This window comes from Oncorhynchus clarkii, chromosome 9 (genome assembly GCF_045791955.1).
Source record: "Oncorhynchus clarkii lewisi isolate Uvic-CL-2024 chromosome 9, UVic_Ocla_1.0, whole genome shotgun sequence".
Taxonomy (NCBI): domain Eukaryota; kingdom Metazoa; phylum Chordata; class Actinopteri; order Salmoniformes; family Salmonidae; genus Oncorhynchus; species Oncorhynchus clarkii.
Window position 1 is genome coordinate 74,888,668 of NC_092155.1, and position 19,629 is coordinate 74,908,296.

At 45.1% G+C, this 19,629-nt stretch overlaps 1 protein-coding gene across 1 annotated transcript in view; it reads left to right on the plus strand.

Annotated features, from left to right (window-relative positions):
- Positions 1-19,629, plus strand: part of LOC139416950 (arginine-glutamic acid dipeptide (RE) repeats a) — a 347,908-nt gene that overhangs the window by 211,812 nt on the left and 116,467 nt on the right. Inside the window, exons 5-6 of the mRNA XM_071166149.1 lie at positions 7,604-7,709; positions 8,396-8,492. Coding sequence (XP_071022250.1) covers positions 7,604-7,709; positions 8,396-8,492 — 203 coding nt within the window. The remainder of the gene's footprint in view (positions 1-7,603; positions 7,710-8,395; positions 8,493-19,629) is intronic.

Here is a 19,629-nt window from a genome sequence, read left to right on the forward strand (position 1 = left end):
AGTAACACATATCACAGTATCACAGTAACACATATCAAAGTAACACATATCACAGTAACACACATCACAGTAACACAGTAACACATATCACAGTAACACAGTAACACATATCACAGTAACACAGTAACACATATCACAGTAACACAGTAACACATATCACAGTAACACAGTATCACATATCACAGTAACACATATCACAGTAACACAGTAACACATATCACAGTAACACATATCACAGTAACACAGTAACACATATCAAAGTAACACATATCACAGTATCACAGTAACACATATCAAAGTAACACATATCACAGTAACACATATCACAGTAACACAGTAACACATATCACAGTAACACAGTAACACATATCACAGTAACACAGTAACACATATCACAGTAACACATATCACAGTATCACAGTAACACATATCAAAGTAACACATATCACAGTAACACATATCACAGTAACACAGTAACACATATCACAGTAACACAGTAACACATATCACAGTAACACAGTATCACATATCACAGTAACACATATCACAGTAACACAGTAACACATATCACAGTAACACATATCACAGTAACACAGTAACACATATCACAGTAACACAGTAACACATATCACAGTAACACAGTAACACATATCACAGTAACACAGTAACACATATCACAGTAACACAGTATCACATATCACAGTAACACATATCACAGTAACACAGTAACACATCACAGTAACACAGTAACACATATCAAAGTAACACATATCACAGTATCACAGTAACACATATCAAAGTAACACATATCACAGTAACACATATCACAGTAACACATTAACACATATCACAGTAACACAGTAACACATATCACAGTAACACAGTAACACATATCACAGTAACACATATCACAGTATCACAGTAACACATATCAAAGTAACACATATCACAGTAACACATATCACAGTAACACAGTAACACAAATCACAGTAACACAGTAACACATATCACAGTAACACAGTATCACATATCACAGTAACACATATCACAGTAACACAGTAACACATATCACAGTAACACATATCACAGTAACACAGTAACACATATCACAGTAACACAGTAACACATATCACAGTAACACAGTAACACATATCACAGTAACACAGTATCACATATCACAGTAACACAGTATCACATATCACAGTAACACAGTAACACATATCACAGTAACACAGTATCACATATCACAGTAACACAGTATCACATATCACAGTAACACAGTATCACATATCACAGTAACACAGTATCACATATCACAGTAACACAGTATCACATATCACAGTAACACAGTATCACATATCACAGTAACACAGTATCACATATCACAGTATCACATATCACAGTAACACATATCACAGTAACACATATCAAAGTAACACATATCACAGTAACACATATCACAGTAACACAGTAACACATATCACAGTAACACAGTAACACATATCACAGTAACACATATCACAGTAACACAGTAACACATATCACAGTATCACAGTAACACATATCACAGTAACACAGTATCACAGTAACACATATCACAGTAACACAGTATCACATATCACAGTAACACAGTAACACATATCACAGTAACACATATCACAGTAACACAGTAACACATATCACAGTAACACAGTAACACATATCACAGTAACACAGTAACACATATCACAGTAACACAGTAACACAGTAACACATATCACAGTAACACAGTAACACATATCACAGTAACACATATCACAGTAACACAGTAATACATATCACAGTAACACATATCACAGTAACACAGTAACACATATCACAGTAACACATATCACAGTAACACCTGTCACAGTAACACCTATCACAGTAACACATATCACAGTAACACAGTAACACATATCACAGTAACACATATCACAGTATCACAGTAACACAGTAACACATCACATATCACAGTAACACAGTAACACATCACATATCACAGTAACACATATCACAGTAGCACAGTAACACATCACATATCACAGTAACACAGTAACACATATCACATATCACAGTAACACATATCACAGTAACACATATCACAGTAACACAGTAACACATATCACATATCACAGTAACACATATCACAGTAACACAGTAACACATATCACATATCACAGTAACACATATCACAGTAACACATATCACAGTAACACAGTAACACATATCACAGTAACACATATCACAGTAACACAGTAACACATATCACAGTAACACATATCACATATCACAGTAACACAGTAACACATATCACAGTAACACAGTAACACATATCACAGTAACACAGTATCACAGTAACACATATCAAAGTAACACAGTAACACATATCACAGTAACACATATCACAGTAACACATATCATCTCCTTAAAACAGTTATCATGCACCTCTAGATGAAAATGTATTCAACTAGCCTAGCTAGTGCCAGCCTGTCTGAAGTTAAACGTTCCTGAAGGTAAACGGTGGCTAGATGAGAGGTTGGGAAGGATTCGTGTGTGTGTGTGTGTGTGTCAGCGTCAGTGGTTAGGAATGCGTTTGAAATGCCTGTTGCTGTGTATGTCCTGTGATCAGATCAGCACTGTGGTGGAGGAGAGATTTAGACTGTTACTCTGAATCTCTGGACACTCTAAACAGCAGCTGCCTGCACACTACTCCTCTAATGCCTCGGGGAGAGGGAGGGGGAAACCGAGGAGGCAGAGAGAGGGAGGAGAGGGGGAGGAGGGGAAACAGAGGAGGCAGAGAACTAGAGGGGGGGGGAACAGAGGGGGCAGAGAACTAGAGGGAGGAGAGGGGGAGGGGGGGAAACAGAGGAGGCAGAGAACTAGAGGGAGGAGAGGGGGAGGGGGGGGGGAAACAGAGGAAGCAGAGAACTAGAGAGGGAGGAGAGGGGGAGGGGGAAACCGAGTAGGCAGAGAACTAGATAGGGAGGGGAGGGGGAAACCGAGGAGGCAGAGAACTAGATAGGGAGGGGAGGGGGTGGAAACAGAGGAGGCAGAGAACTAGATAGGGAGGGGAGGGGGGGAAACCGAGGAGGCAGAGAACTAGAGGGAGGAGAGGGGAGGGGGGAAACAGAGGAGGCAGAGAACTAGAGAGGGAGGAGAGGGGGAGGGGGGAACAGAGGAGGCAGAGAACTAGAGGGAGGAGAGGGGGAGGGGGGGAACAGAGGAGGCAGAGAACTAGAGGGAGGAGAGAGGGGAGGGAGAGGGGGAAACCAAGGAGGCAGAGAACTAGAGAGGGAGGAGAGGGGGAGGGGGGGAAACAGAGAACTAGAGAGGGAGGAGAGGGGGAGGAGGGGGAAACCGAGGAGGCAGAGAACTAGAGAGGGAGGAGAGGGGGAACAGAGGAGGCAGAGAACTAGAGAGGGAGGAGAGGGGGAGGGGGGGAAACAGAGGAGGCAGAGAACTAGAGAGGGGGAGGGAGGGGAAACAGAGGAGGCAGAGAACTAGGGAGGGAGGGAGGAGATGGGGAGGGGGGGAACAGAGGAGGTAGAGAACTAGAGAGGGACGAGATTGGGAGGGATTGAAACAGAGGAGGCAGAGAACTGGAGAGGGAGGAGAGGGGGGGGGGACAGAGGAGGAAGATAACTAGAGAGGGGGAGGGAGGGGAAACAGAGGAGGCAGAGAACTAGGGAGGGAGGGAGGAGATGGGGAGGGGGGAAACAGGAGGCAGAGAACTGGAGAGGGAGGGAGGGGAAACAGAGGAGGCAGATAACTAGGGAGGGAGGGAGGCATGGGAGGGGGAGGGTGGAGACTAGTTTGCTTGACTGCTTTTTCTCAGCTCACCCCTGTGACTTAACAGAACTCACTACTCAGAATAACATTCTCAACAGCCTTTAAATATCTTCACATTGACCTCATGCTTCTTCACTTAGTGAGCACACACAGCTCTCTCTCGCTCTCGCTCTTGCTCTCTCCCTCCCCCCCTCTCTTCTCCCTCTTCCTCCCTCTCTTCTCCCTCTTCCTCCCTCTCTCTCTTCCTCCCTCTCTTCTCTCTCTTCCTCCCTCTGCTCTCTCTCCCTCCCTCTCTTATCCCCTCCCTCTGCTCTCTCTCCCTCCCTCTGCTCTCTCTCCCTCCCTCTCTTATCCCCTCCCTCTGCTCTCTCTCCCTCCCTCTCTTATCCCCTCCCTCTCTTCTCTCTCCCTCTCTCTGCGCCCTGTGTGGTGTCTGCGCCCTGTGTGGTGTCTGCGCCCTGTGTGGCGTCTGCGCCCTGTGTGGCGTCTGCTCCCTGTGTGGCGTCTGCTCCCTGTGTGGCGTCTGCTCCCTGTGTGGCGTCTGCTCCCTGTGTGGCGTCTGCGCCCTGTGTGGCGTCTGCTCCCTGTGTGGCGTCTGCTCCCTGTGTGGCGTCTGCTCCCTGTGTGGCGTCTGCTCCCTGTGTGGCGTCTGCTCCCTGTGTGGCGTCTGCGCCCTGTGTGGCGTCTGCTCCCTGTGTGGCGTCTGCGCCCTGTGTGGCGTCTGCTCCCTGTGTGGCGTCTGCTCCCTGTGTGGCGTCTGCTCCCTGTGTGGCGTCTGCTCCCTGTGTGGCGTCTGCTCCCTGTGTGGCGTCTGCTCCCTGTGTGGCGTCTGCGCCCTGTGTGGCGTCTGCGCCCTGTGTGGCGTCTGCTCCCTGTGTGGCGTCTGCGCCCTGTGTGGCGTCTGCGCCCTGTGTGGCGTCTGCGCCCTGTGTGGCGTCTGCTCCCTGTGTGGCGTCTGCTCCCTGTGTGGCGTCTGCGCCCTGTGTGGCGTCTGCGCCCTGTGTGGCGTCTGCTCCCTGTGTGGCGTCTGCTCCCTGTGTGGCGTCTGCTCCCTGTGTGGCGTCTGCTCCCTGTGTGGCGTCTGCGCCCTGTGTGGCGTCTGCGCCCTGTGTGGCGTCTGCTCCCTGTGTGGCGTCTGCTCCCTGTGTGGCGTCTGCTCCCTGTGTGGCGTCTGCGCCCTGTGTGGCGTCTGCGCCCTGTGTGGCGTCTGCGCCCTGTGTGGCGTCTGCGCCCTGTGTGGTGTGTAGCAGCATAGTTATTTTAAAGGTCAGCTGCTTTTGAAAATTGTCTTTTGTCAATATGAGTCAGAAACATTTCATATAGTGTCAACATTGACTAGGAAGTGTAACTAGGATCATTTTGGTAACAACGTCAGTCTGGTCCAAAACTGAGTGACTGTCATGAGGGTTTGACTGTCATGAGGGTTTGACTGTCATGAGGGTTTGGATTTCAATATGTCAGTAATTCCCCCCTTTTGCCTATTAACACTTGGTGGGTACTGTGTGTTTTCTGGTAGAAGTCTGGCCCAGTTGACTTTGCATGGCCCAGTTGACTTTGCATGGCCCAGTTGACTTTGCATGGCCCAGTTGACGTTGCATGGCCCAGTTGACGTTGCATGGCCCAGTTGACATTGCATGGCCCAGTTGACGTTGCATGGCCCAGTTGACGTTGCATGGCCCAGTTGACGTTGCATGGCCCAGTTGACATTGCATGGCCCAGTTGACGTTGCATGGCCCAGTTGACATTGCATGGCCCAGTTGACTTTGCATGGCCCAGTTGACTTTGCATGGCCCAGGTGACTTTGCATGGCCCAGTTCACTTTGCATGGCCCGGGCTCCCCGGGAGCGCGGACACCTCTCCTTAGGAGGACCAATTGAATGGTCGAAAATGAGCAAACCCCACCCAACCGGGGCAACGGGTCGTGCTCAATGAACCCACCCACTAGACCAAACACCGCTCACTGCAAGGGGGGTGATGGAGAGCGGAGGGAGGGAGAGAATAGAGCTGTGTGTGTTCACTGTGTGAAGAAGCATGAGGTCATTGTAAAGATATTTAAAGCCTTAGAATTCTGTTCTGAGTAGTGTGTGTGTTCTGTTAAGTCATAGGGTTGAGTCAAGCACACTAGGCCCTCCCCTCCCAGACCTTCCCCTCCCCCAGTGGCCCTCCCATCCCCCGGCCCTCCCCTCCCATCCCCCGGAAGGCCCTCCCCTCCGCTCACCGGCCCTCCCCTCCCCGACAGGCCCTCCCCTCCGCTCCCCGGCCCTCCCCTTAGAGTACAAAAGGGAAGATAAATAAACATAAATATGGGTTGTATTTACAATGGTGTTTGTTCTTCACTGGTTGCCCTTTTCTTGTAGCAACAGGTCACAAACCTCTCCCTCCTCTCTGGCTCTCTGGCCCTCCCTCTCTGGCTCTCCCTCTCTGGCTCTCCCTCTCTGGCTCTCCCTCTCTGGCTCTCCCTCTCTGGCCCTCCCTCTCTGGCTCTCCCTCTCTGGCTCTCCCTCTCTGGCCCTCCCTCTCTGGCTCTCCCTCTCTGGCCCTCCCTCCCTGGCCTCCCTCCTTGCCCTCCCTCTCTGGCTCTCCCTCTCTGGCCTCCCTCCTTGCCCTCCCTCTCTGGCCCTCCCTCTCTGGCCTCCCTCCTTGCCCTCCCTCTCTGGCCCTCCCTCCCTGGCCCTCCCTCCTGCTCTGACTCAGTGCTGCCACTTGCTGGTAATCTGATGGTATTGTAGATTACGGGGAGATGTAGTACCACAGATGACCACTGGGTGGCAGTGCACTCTGGGCAACATAACAGAATGGTCTTAAGTCTTGTTTGTAGGGTGGCAGCAACTCTTCACCCTGGCAGGGTTTTCTAGATGGTTGAATTACTACATATGACACAGCCTCTCCTTTCCCCTCGTATCTCCCTAACTTCCTTCCACACATTTGTTCTATCTGGCTATGTAGAACAGCTAAATAATATCCACTCCAGTTTTTTTTTAATGGAGCTGCTTTCCCTGTTGATATTTTTGGGGGGCACCAACCAGCTGAGTGACTAGAGAGGATAACAAACCAACCAGCTGAGTGACTAGAGAGGATAACAAACCAACCAGCGAAGTGACTAGAGAGGATAACAAACCAACCAGCTGAGTGACTAGAGAGGATAACAAACCAACCAGCTGAGTGACTAGAGAGGATAACAAACCAACCAGCTGAGTGACTAGAGAGGATAACAAACCAACCAGCTGAGTGACTAGAGAGGATAACAAACCAACCAGCTGAGTGACTAGAGAGGATAACAAACCAACCAGCTGAGTGACTAGAGAGGATAAAAAGTAGTGCACTATATACGGAATAGGGTGCCATTGGGGACAGACATTCTGTCTGTCAACACACCAATCTGTGACGCTGTTAACAAACAAATGTCTGTTAATTTTCTAACTCTTCTTTCTCTCTCCCTCTCCACCCTTTCTCTCTCTCTCTCTCTCTCTCTCTCTCTCTTTCTCTCTTTCTCTCTTTCTCTCTCTCTCTTTCTCTCTCTCTCTTTCTCTCTCTCTTTCTCTCTCTCTCTCTCTCTCTCTCTCTCTCTCTCTCTCTCTCTCTCTCTCTCTCTCTCTCTCTCTCTCTCTCTCTCTCTCTCTCTCTCTCTCTCTCTCTCTCTCTCTCTCTCTCTCTTTCTCTCTCTCTCTCTTTCTCTCTCTCTCTCTTTCTCTCTCTCTCTCTTTCTCTCTTTCTCTCTCTCTCTCTTTCTCTCTCTCTCTTTCTCTCTCTCTCTCTCTCTCTCCACCCTCTCTCTCTCTCTCTACCCTCTCAGAGTAAGCGAGACCATCTGTTACTCAGTGTTAAATGGTACTACCGTCAGTCAGAGGTCCCAGACTCAGTCTACCAACACCTGGTGCAGGATCGCAACAATGATAACGGTCAGTTCAAATACACACTAAAATACTAATGTTCTTGCATGTCTGCGCACACACACAAAATACACACACACACAATACACACACACACACAATACACACACACACAAAATACACACACACACAAAATACACACACACACAAAATACACACACAAATAAAAAATGTACACTAACACAACACAATACATTCATACACCCCATACATAGACTCAATCTATTTCTTTCTCTCTCTCTCACACACACACACACACACACACACACACACACACACACACACATATCCAGTTGTCTGTAAAGGACAGGATATGTGAGACATGTAGAACGAAACACTGAATCAGTCATGCTGTGTTCCCTAGGTAACAACACTCAGATCAGCAGATTTCAGGTCAGCGGGGGACACACTTCTTCGTACCAGTTGTATTAGCTCGGTTTCCTTGGTAACACACACCTTTAGGCCAGACAGCGAGAGTCTGGACCATCAAGTGCAAATAACCTGCACTGTGATGAACACCAACTACCAAATGGCCCCGTCTCTCTCTCTCTTACACACACACACACACACACACACACCTGTCTGCTCCTCCTTCTATGCTGTGTGATTACTTGCAGCAATTAGTCATCGTGTGTAAATACAGTGTGTTCTCTCTGTCTCTTAGTCTTCACTGTGTCTTCTCTTCTGTCCTCCAGATTCTGGCCGGGAGCTAGTCATCACAGACCCCGTGGTCAAGAGCAGAGAACTCTTCATCTCCGACTATGTGGACACATACCATGCTGCTGCCCTCAGGTGAGACCACATACGAGGGAGGGAAATATGCATATCTACCTCGAAGCTAACAGTGGGAAAGTACTTCACCCTATCAGTCCTTGATCTGCATGGCCAGCCCTCATCTTTAGCCTCATAATGAAGTGTGTTAACATGCTCTATTCAGGACAACCAGGGCTACAAGTCGGACACACAACTATTTGACATAAACAGTTGCATTCATTCGTTTTTGATTTAAAAAAAATGTGTTTATAAGAATGCTTTGAATGCTTTGCTCATTGGGAAATGAATGTTCAAGTTGTCAGAGAACACTGAGTTTAGAGTTTGTGACAACATCTATGTGAGTTAATTACAATATTATAGACACTATGTCCTGAAATGTCCAGCCCTCCTATGATCTTCTAGGTGTAAGAACCCCTTACAGTATTCTAGACACTATGACCTGGGATTTCCTATGATCTTCTATGTAGAAGAACCCCTTACAGTATTATAGACACTATGTCCTGGGATGTAGAAGAACCCCTTACAGTATTCTAGACACTATGACCTGGGATTTCCTATGATCTTCTATGTAGAAGAACCCCTTACAGTATTATAGACACTATGACCTGGGATTTCCTATGATCTTCTATGTAGAAGAACCCCTTACAGTATTATAGACACTATGTCCTGGGATTTCCTATGATCTTCTATGTAGAAGAACCCCTTACAGTATTCTAGACACTATGACCTGGGATTTCCTATGATCTTCTATGTAGAAGAACCCCTTACAGTATTATAGACACTATGACCTGGGATTTCCTATGATCTTCTATGTAGAAGAACCCCTTACAGTATTATAGACACTATGACCTGGGATTTCCTATGATCTTCTAGGTGTAAGAACCCCTTACAGTATTATAGACACTATGACCTGGGATTTCCTATGATCTTCTATGTAGAAGAACCCCTTACAGTATTATAGACACTATGACCTGGGATTTCCTATGTAGAAGAACCCCTTACAGTATTATAGACACTATGACCTGGGATTTCCTATGATCTTCTATGTAGAAGAACCCCTTACAGTATTATAGACACTATGACCTGGGATTTCCTATGATCTTCTAGGTGTAAGAACCCCTTACAGTATTATAGACACTATGTCCTGAAATGTCCAGCCCTCCTATAATCTTCTATGTAGAAGAACCCCTTACAGCATTATAGACACTATGTCCTGGGATGTAGAAGAACCCCTTACAGTATTATAGACACTATGTCCTGGGATTTCCTATGATCTTCTATGTAGAATAACCCCTTACAGTATTATAGACACTATGACCTGGGATTTCCTATGATCTTCTATGTAGAAGAACCCCTTACAGTATTATAGACACTATGACCTGGGATTTCCTATGATCTTCTAGGTGTAAGAACCCCTTACAGTATTATAGACACTATGTCCTGGGATTTCCTATGATCTTCTATGTAGAATAACCCCTTACAGTATTATAGACACTATGACCTGGGATTTCCTATGATCTTCTATGTAGAAGAACCCCTTACAGTATTATAGACACTATGACCTGGGATTTCCTATGATCTTCTAGGTGTAAGAACCCCTTACAGCATTATAGACACTATGTCCTGGGATGTAGAAGAACCCCTTACAGTATTATAGACACTATGTCCTGGGATTTCCTATGATCTTCTATGTAGAATAACCCCTTACAGTATTATAGACACTATGACCTGGGATTTCCTATGATCTTCTATGTAGAATAACCCCTTACAGTATTATAGACACTATGACCTGGGATTTCCTATGATCTTCTATGTAGAAGAACCCCTTACAGTATTATAGACACTATGTCCTGGGATTTCCTATGATCTTCTATGTAGAATAACCCCTTACAGTATTATAGACACTATGACCTGGGATTTCCTATGATCTTCTATGTAGAAGAACCCCTTACAGTATTCTAGACACTATGACCTGGGATTTCCTATGATCTTCTATGTAGAAGAACCCCTTACAGTATTATAGACACTATGACCTGGGATTTCCTATGATCTTCTATGTAGAAGAACCCCTTACAGTATTATAGACACTATGACCTGGGATTTCCTATGATCTTCTAGGTGTAAGAACCCCTTACAGTATTATAGACACTATGACCTGGGATTTCCTATGATCTTCTATGTAGAAGAACCCCTTACAGTATTATAGACACTATGACCTGGGATTTCCTATGTAGAAGAACCCCTTACAGTATTATAGACACTATGACCTGGGATTTCCTATGATCTTCTATGTAGAAGAACCCCTTACAGTATTATAGACACTATGACCTGGGATTTCCTATGATCTTCTAGGTGTAAGAACCCCTTACAGTATTATAGACACTATGTCCTGAAATGTCCAGCCCTCCTATGATCTTCTATGTAGAAGAACCCCTTACAGCATTATAGACACTATGTCCTGGGATGTAGAAGAACCCCTTACAGTATTATAGACACTATGTCCTGGGATTTCCTATGATCTTCTATGTAGAATAACCCCTTACAGTATTATAGACACTATGTCCTGGGATTTACTATGATCTTCTAGGTATCAGAACCCCTTACAGTATTATAGACACTATGTCCTGGGATTTGATCTTCTATGATCTATGTAGAAGAACCCCTGACAGCATTATAGACACTATGTCCTGGGATTTGATCTTCTATGATCTTCTAGGTAGAAGAACCCCTTACAGCATTATAGACACTATGTCCTGGGATTTGATCTTCTATGATCTTCTAGGTATAAGAACCCCTTACAGTATTATAGACACTATGTCCTGGGATGTAGAAGAACCCCTTACAGCATTATAGACACTATGTCCTGGGATGTAGAAGAACCCCTTACAGCATTATAGACACTATGTCCTGGGATGTAGAAGAACCCCTTACAGTATTATAGACACTATGTCCTGGGATGTAGAAGAACCCCTTACAGTATTATATACACTATGTCCTGGGATGTAGAAGAACCCCTTACAGTATTATATACACTATGTCCTGGGATTTCCTATGATCTATGTAGAAGAACCCCTTACAGCATTATAGACTTTTCATAGTTTGTAACTCAAACCATTCGAACCCTACAGACATTTTTGGAAAAAGACCTGGCCCCCGGGCCCCCTTCTGGATCCGCCCTTATCTCACAAATACCGCTCACACAGACCAACCGATGCCAAATGTCCAAAACGCGCCAGCGTCGCGGTGGGACTCATTGGGTTAAGTTGAAGATCAGTAGCTGACAATGTTTTTGCAACGCTTGTATACCAACAGACAAGTTTATCTTGGACAGTAGACTACAGCTATGAAAGACCGAGGTTTATAATTCTAGACCAGACAGACAAGTATTAAAGGAAAACCTGTCTGCTTGCAACAGGAAGTACAGAACGTGCTGTAACCTCCCCTATAACTCCTCACACAGCGCAGTGGATGTCCCAACCGATTGTTCATCCATCTTGGAATACCTGATGGTCAAATGCCGACCCTTCTAACTCCCGAAAGAGTTTTCATCTGTTATCGTGACTTCTGTGTATATTCCACCTCCAGGATAATAAAAACAAGCTGGCACTTAACAAATTGTACAAGGCTATTAACAAGCTGGCACTTAACAAATTGTACAAGGCTATAAACAAGCTGGCACTTAACAAATTGTACAAGGCTATAAACAAGCTGGCACTTAACAAATTGTACAAGGCCATAAACAAGCAGGCACTTAACAAATTGTACAAGGCTATAAACAAGCTGGCACTTAACAAATTGTACAAGGCTATAAAAAAGCTGTCACTTAACAAATTGTACAAGGCTATAAACAAGCTGTCACTTAACAAATTGTACAAGGCTATAAACAAGCACGCACTTAACAAATTGTACAAGGCCATAAACAAGCAGGAAACTATGCACCCAAAGGCTGGTTTTCTTAATTCCACGTCACTAAGACATATGGTGCCCAACTTTTATCAACCTTCTCCACTAGGGCCAATAAAGTCCTAAACCACTGTTACTCAACCCGCATACAAGGCCCTCCATTATCACCCCATTAGCAAAACAGATCATGGCGCTATACTCCTGCTTCCTGTTTACAAACAGAAAGAACCCTTGACGCCCTCTGTAGAGAGATTATCCTCCGAATCAGAGGCTATGTTGCAGGACTGCTTTGCTAGCATTGACTGGAATATGTTTCGTGTTTCCGCCGATAGCATCGACGAGCTAACCACCTCGGTCTTGGGCTTCGTCAGGAAATGCATCGCTGGCGTTGTCCCCACAGAGAAGGTTTGCTGCTTCCCCAATCAAAAGCCCTGGATTAACACTGAGGTTGGAGCTAAACTAAAGGACCCTGAGGTTACGGACGAGGACACAAACACGCACAAGAAGTCCCCTTACGAACCCCGCAGAGCCATCAAACAGGCAGAAGGATGAGGTGGAATTCTGTTACACTGGCTGTGACGCATGTGTCAAGGGCTACAGTCCATTATTGATTACACGCTTCAACAAAAATAACACTGAGCCTTGCACAAGGGCCCCCACTGTCCCAGAGGACTGGGTGTTCTCACTCTGAGGCCGACACAGGGCTTTTAATCTGGTCAATAATCGCAAGGCCACAGGGCCAGACCAGCTGGCAGGCATCTTAACAGTGGTTTTCAACCTCTCACTGTCCCAGTCTGTGATCCCCACATGTCTCAAGCTGACCACCATCATTCGCCTTCCCAAGAACTCGAAGGCTGGCTGCCACAATGACTGCCGCATTGTAGCACTAACATCTGTAATTATGAAGTGTTTTTGAAAGGCCGGTTATGGATCACATCACATCCATCCCAGACATCCTAGACCCACTCCAATTTGCATACCGCCCCAACAGATTTACAGACGATGCAATCTCAAATGCACTCCACACTGCCCTCTCCCACCTTGACAAGAGGAATAACTTTTTGAGAATGATGTTCATTGACTACAGCTCAGCATTCAACACCATAGTGCCCACAAAGCTTGTCACCAAGCTCAGGACCCTGAGACTAAACACCTCACTCTGCAACTGGATCCTGGACTTCCTGACGGTTCGACCCCAGTTGGTAAGAGTAGGCAAGAACATGTCCGCCACGCTGATCCTTAACACTGGGGCCCCTCAGGGGTGTGTCCTTAGTCCCCTTCTGTATTCCCTGTTCAACCACGACTGTGTGGCCAAAGGCATGACTCCAACTCCATCAAGTTTGCTGACAACACGACGGTGGTAAGCCTAATCACCAACTCCGATGAGACAGCCTACAGGGACGGTAGTTCAGAGAACTGGCAGTGTGTTGCCAGGACAACAACCTCTCCCTCAACCTCAGCAAGCCCAAGGGGGGGGGGGGGGGTTGCACACCCCCATCTACATCGACGGGCCGCAGTGGAAAAGGTCAAGAGCTTCTAGTTCCTAATCACTGAGGACTTTACATGGTCTTCTCACACCAGAACGGTTGTGAATCAGGCAACGCCAATGCCTATTCTCCCTCAGGAGGCTGAAATGATTTGGCATGACCCCTCAGACCTCAGGAACTTTTACAGCTGCACCATTGAAAGCATCTTGAGGGGTTGTATCAACGTCTGGTATGGGCAACTGCACCGCCCAGGACTGGAAGGCCTTACAGAGGGTGGTGTGGACAGCCCTATCCATCACTGGGGTAAAATTGTCTGACATCCAGGACATACATGCCAGGCAATGTCTAAGAAAGGCCCAAAACAAATACCAAAGAATCCAGCCACCCGAGACGGGCAGTACCGGTGTATCAAGGCTCAGACAAACAGACTTCTAAACAGCTTCTATCCCCTGGCCATAAGACTGTTAAATGGCTAACTACTGCTCTCCCTCTCCCACATACTATCCACACTGACTCTATGCCCATCCGAGGGTCTCTACCCACTCAGACACAACCTACGCTGCTGCTAGAATTATTATTGATTAGATGTTTTACTCATTACGCTGATGTCCATTGATTATTCATTGCTGTGCCTGGTTTTCTCCAGACATAACGCTCTACATTCTGGCCAAAGAGTTACATTTTTTGTCTCATCAGACCACAGAATCGTTTGCCTTGTGATTCTGTCTTTTGCGTGCCTTTTTTTTGCAAACTCCAGGTGTGCTGTCGTGCCTTTTTCTCAGGAGTGGCTTCCGTCTGACCAGTCTCCCATAAATCCCAGATTGATGAAGTGCTGTAGAGACTGTTGTCCTTCTGTCAGGTTCTCCTATCTCAGCCAAGGTACTCTAGTTCTGTCAGTGGTCATTGGGCTGTCTTCCTGACCAAGTTCCTTCTTGCCCAGTTGTTCAGTTGGGTTGGACGGTTAGCTCTAGGCAGAGTCTGGGTAGTTCCATATTTTTTTCCCATTTCCTAATGGAGACCACTGTGCTCTTGGGGGGAAAAACCTGTCATTAATTTTGAATTAAGGCTTAACCAACATAATGTGGTTAAGTCAAGGGGTATGAATACTTGTATATATTACCATTTGTATATTACCACAAGTATTTATATATTCCTGCTACCAGTCACTTTTCAGCCCTGTGACTTATGTATCACTTCAGTACCCTGCACATTGAATAAGATACTGACACTGACCTGTATATATAACCACTCCAGTACCCCTGCACATTGAGTAAGGTACTGACACTGACCTGTATATACAACCACTCCAGTAACCCTGCACATTGAATAAGGTACTGACACTGACCTGTATATACAACCACTCCAGTACCCCTCCACATTGAGTAAGGTACAGACACCAACCTGCATATACAACCATTCCAGTACCCCTGTACATTGAATAAGGTACTCCTACTGACCTGTACAGTCGTGGCCAAAAGTTTTGAGAATGACACAAATATTAATTTTCACCAAGTCTGCTGCCTCAGTTTGTATGATGGCAATTTGCATTTACTCCATAATGTTATGAAGAGTGATCAGATGAATTGCAAAGTCCCTCTTTGCCATGCAAATGAACTGAATCCCCCAAAAAGCATTTCCACTGCATTTCAGCCCTGCCACAAAAGGACCAGCTGACATGTCAGTGATTCTCTCGTTAACACAGGTGTGAGTGTTGACGAGGACAAGGCTGGAGATCACTCTGTCATGCTGATTGAGTTCGAATAACAGACTGGAAGCTTCAAAAGGAGGGTGGTGCTTGGAATCATTGTTCTTCCTCTGTCAACCATGGTTACCTGCAAGGAAGCACGTGCCGTCATCATTGCTTTGCACAAAAAAAGGCTTCACAGGCAAGGATATTGCTGCCAGTAAGATTGCACCTAAATCAACCATTTATCGGATCATCAAGAACTTCAAGGAGAGCGGTTCAATTGTTGTGAAGAAGGCTTCAGGGCGCTCAAGAAAGTCCAGCAAGCGCCAGGACCGTCTCCTAAAGTTGATTCAGCTGCGGGATCGGGGCACCACCAGTACAGAGCTTGCTAAGGAACGGCAGCAGGCAGGTGTGAGTGCATCTGCACACACAGTGAGGCGAAGACTTTTGGAGGATGGCCTGGTGTCAAGAAGGGCAGCAAAGAAGCCACTTCTCTTCAGGAAAAACATCAGTGACAGACTGATATTCTGCAAAAGGTACAGGGATTGGACTGCTGAGGACTGGGGTAAAGTCATTTTCTCTGATGAATCCCCTTTCCGATTGTTTGGGGCATCCGGAAAAAAGCTTGTCCGGAGAAGACAAGGTGAGCGCTACCATCAGTCCTGTGTCATGCCAACAGTAAAGCATCCTGAGACCATTCATGTGTGGGGTTGCTTTTCAGCCAAGGGAGGGGGCTCGCTCACAATTTTGCCTAAGAACACAGCCATGAATAAAGAATGGTACCAACACATCCTCCGAGAGCAACTTCTCCCAACCATCCAGGAACAGTTTGGTGACAAACAATGCCTTTTCCAGCATGATCCTTGCCATAAGGCAAAAGTGATAACTAAGTTGCACGGGGAACAAAACATTGATATTTTGGGTCCATGGCCAGGAAACTTCCCAGACCTTAATCCCATTGAGAACCAGGTGGACAAACAAATTCTGACAAACTCCAAGCATTGATTATGCAAGAATGGGCTGCCATCACTCAGGATGTGGCCCAGAAGTTAATTGACAGTATGCCAGGGCGGATTGCAGAGGTCTTGAAAAATAAATGTTACTACTGCAAATATTGACTCTTTGCATCAACTTCATGTTATTGTCAATAAAAGCTTTTGACACATATGAAATGTTTGTAATTATACTTCAGTATTCCATAGTAACATCTGACAAAAAATATCTAAAGACACTGAAGCTGCAAACTGTGTCATTCTCAAAACTTTTGGCCACGACTATATAGACAACCACTCTAGTACCCCTACACATTGAATAAGGTACTGACACTAGTGCTGTTACGGTGACCGTATTACCGCCACACTGGTGGTCATGATGACGGTCACAATTCCATGTGACCGTTTAGTCACGGTAATTAGGCTTCTCCAAGCTCTGATGGTCATTATTAGCCTACCAAACATTTTAACTGCCTGGTACTCAGCACTCTGTTGTCCCTCTAATCACTCTGACATCAATGCAAATGTCATGAGAGCCCATGCTCATGTTACGCAACATTTCTATAGGCTATGCAATTGTTTGAGAGAAAAAAAAGTGATGGCCTCTGTTAAAAAGAGGAGGATCCCATCAGCGTCCTATAGGCTAGGCCAACTGTATTTATTTCTCAACTTTCCTAATATTAAGTAGTTTGCTTTTCTTTACAACAGGAGTATATCCTACCTGGCTGCCATGAACATAAACCAGGGGAAAAGCATCCTCCATTCATATATATATATATATATATATATACAGTGCCTTGCGAAAGTATTCAGCCCCCTTGAACTTTGCGACCTTTTGCCACATTTCAGGCTTCAAACATAAAGATATAAAACTGTATTTTTTTGTGAAGAATCAACAACAAGTGGGACACAATCATGAAGTGGAACGACATTTATTGGATATTTCAAACTTTTTTAACAAATAAAAAACGGAAAAATTGGGCGTGCAAAATTATTCAGCCCCCTTAAGTTAATACTTTGTAGCGCCACCTTTTGCTGCGATTACAGCTGTAAGTCGCTTGGGGTATGTCTCTATCAGTTTTGCACATCGAGAGACTGAAATTTTTTCCCATTCCTCCTTGCAAAACAGCTTGAGCTCAGTGAGGTTGGATGGAGAGCATTTGTGAACAGCAGTTTTCAGTTCTTTCCACAGATTCTCGATTGGATTCAGGTCTGGACTTTGACTTGGCCATTCTAACACCTGGATATGTTTATTTTTGAACCATTCCATTGTAGATTTTGCTTTATGTTTTGGATCATTGTCTTGTTGGAAGACAAATCTCCGTCCCAGTCTCAGGTCTTTTGCAGACTCCATCAGGTTTTCTTCCAGAATGGTCCTGTATTTGGCTCCATCCATCTTCCCATCAATTTTAACCATCTTCCCTGTCCCTGCTGAAGAAAAGCAGGCCCAAACCATGATGCTGCCACCACCATGTTTGACAGTGGGGATGGTGTGTTCAGCTGTGTTGCTTTTACGCCAAACATAAAGTTTTGCATTGTTGCCAAAAAGTTCAATTTTGGTTTCATCTGACCAGAGCACCTTCTTCCACATGTTTGGTGTGTCTCCCAGGTGGCTTGTGGCAAACTTTAAATGACACTTTTTATAGATATCTTTAAGAAATGGCTTTCTTCTTGCCACTCTTCCATAAAGGCCAGATTTGTGCAATATACGACTGATTGTTGTCCTATGGACAGAGTCTCCCACCTCAGCTGTAGATCTCTGCAGTTCATCCAGTGATCATGGGCCTCTTGGCTGCATCTCTGATCAGTCTTCTCCTTGTATGAGCTGAAAGTTTAGAGGGACGGCCAGGTCTTGGTAGATTTGCAGTGGTCTGATACTCCTTCCATTTCAATATTATCGCTTGCACAGTGATCCTTGGGATGTTTAAAGCTTGGGAAATCTTTTTGTATCCAAATCCGGCTTTAAACTTCTCCACAACAGTATCTCGGACCTGCCTGGTGTGTTCCTTGTTCTTCATGATGCTCTCTGCGCTTTTAACGGACCTCTGAGACTATCACAGTGCAGGTGCATTTATACGGAGACTTGATTACACACAGGTGGATTGTATTTGTCATCATTAGTCATTTAGGTCAACATTGGATCATTCAGAGATCCTCACTGAACTTCTGGAGAGAGTTTGCTGCACTGAAAGTAAAGGGGCTGAATAATTTTGCACGCCCAATTTTTCAGTTTTTGATTTGTTAAAAAAGTTTGAAATATCCAATAAATGTTGTTCCACTTCATGATTGTGTCCCACTTGTTGTTGATTCTTCACAAAAAAATACAGTTTTATATCTTTATGTTTGAAGCCTGAAATGTGGAAAAAGGTCTCAAAGTTCAAGGGGGTCGAATACTTTCGCAAGGCACTGTATATGTATGTGTATATATATATATATGTATGTATATGTATGTATATGTATGTATATGTATATATATGTATGTATATGTATGTATATATATGTATATGTATGTATATATATGTGTATATATATGTGTATATATATATATATATATATATGTATATATATATTTATTAGTATTATTATTAATTTAGGATCTATCGCATCCCACAACTGTCCCGGACTATGTTTGGAACATTTATTTCTTGCACAGAATAGAATAGGTCAACTTTTATACTACGGGGGATAGTTGATTGGCATTGGCTAGTGCTTTTGCTGTTCGTTAGGCCTACTACTCATCTTGTCGGCTGACGAAAAGTAAATGTGGACAGTTCTTCCAATATCTTCAATATGCGTCACAGAATTGGATACGGACGTACGCAGTAGGGGTCCCAGATGTGTCTGTCTTCACTTGTAGCCTGCGAGAAATACCCAATCGTGTGACTGAGTGCCTTTTTGAGTGAGACGTGCTTCGGCACGCAGCGGGGAGAAGGGAATTATAATGATTATATTCAGCCCAATGGTACAACCAGCCACAAAAGGCATGGATATGTTTAGGGGGGTCATGGCCACACAAAGGGGATGCAGACGGAACATTTGAGGCATTATCAAGTTCTTCTCAAATGGTGAATGAGAGACTGATGAAG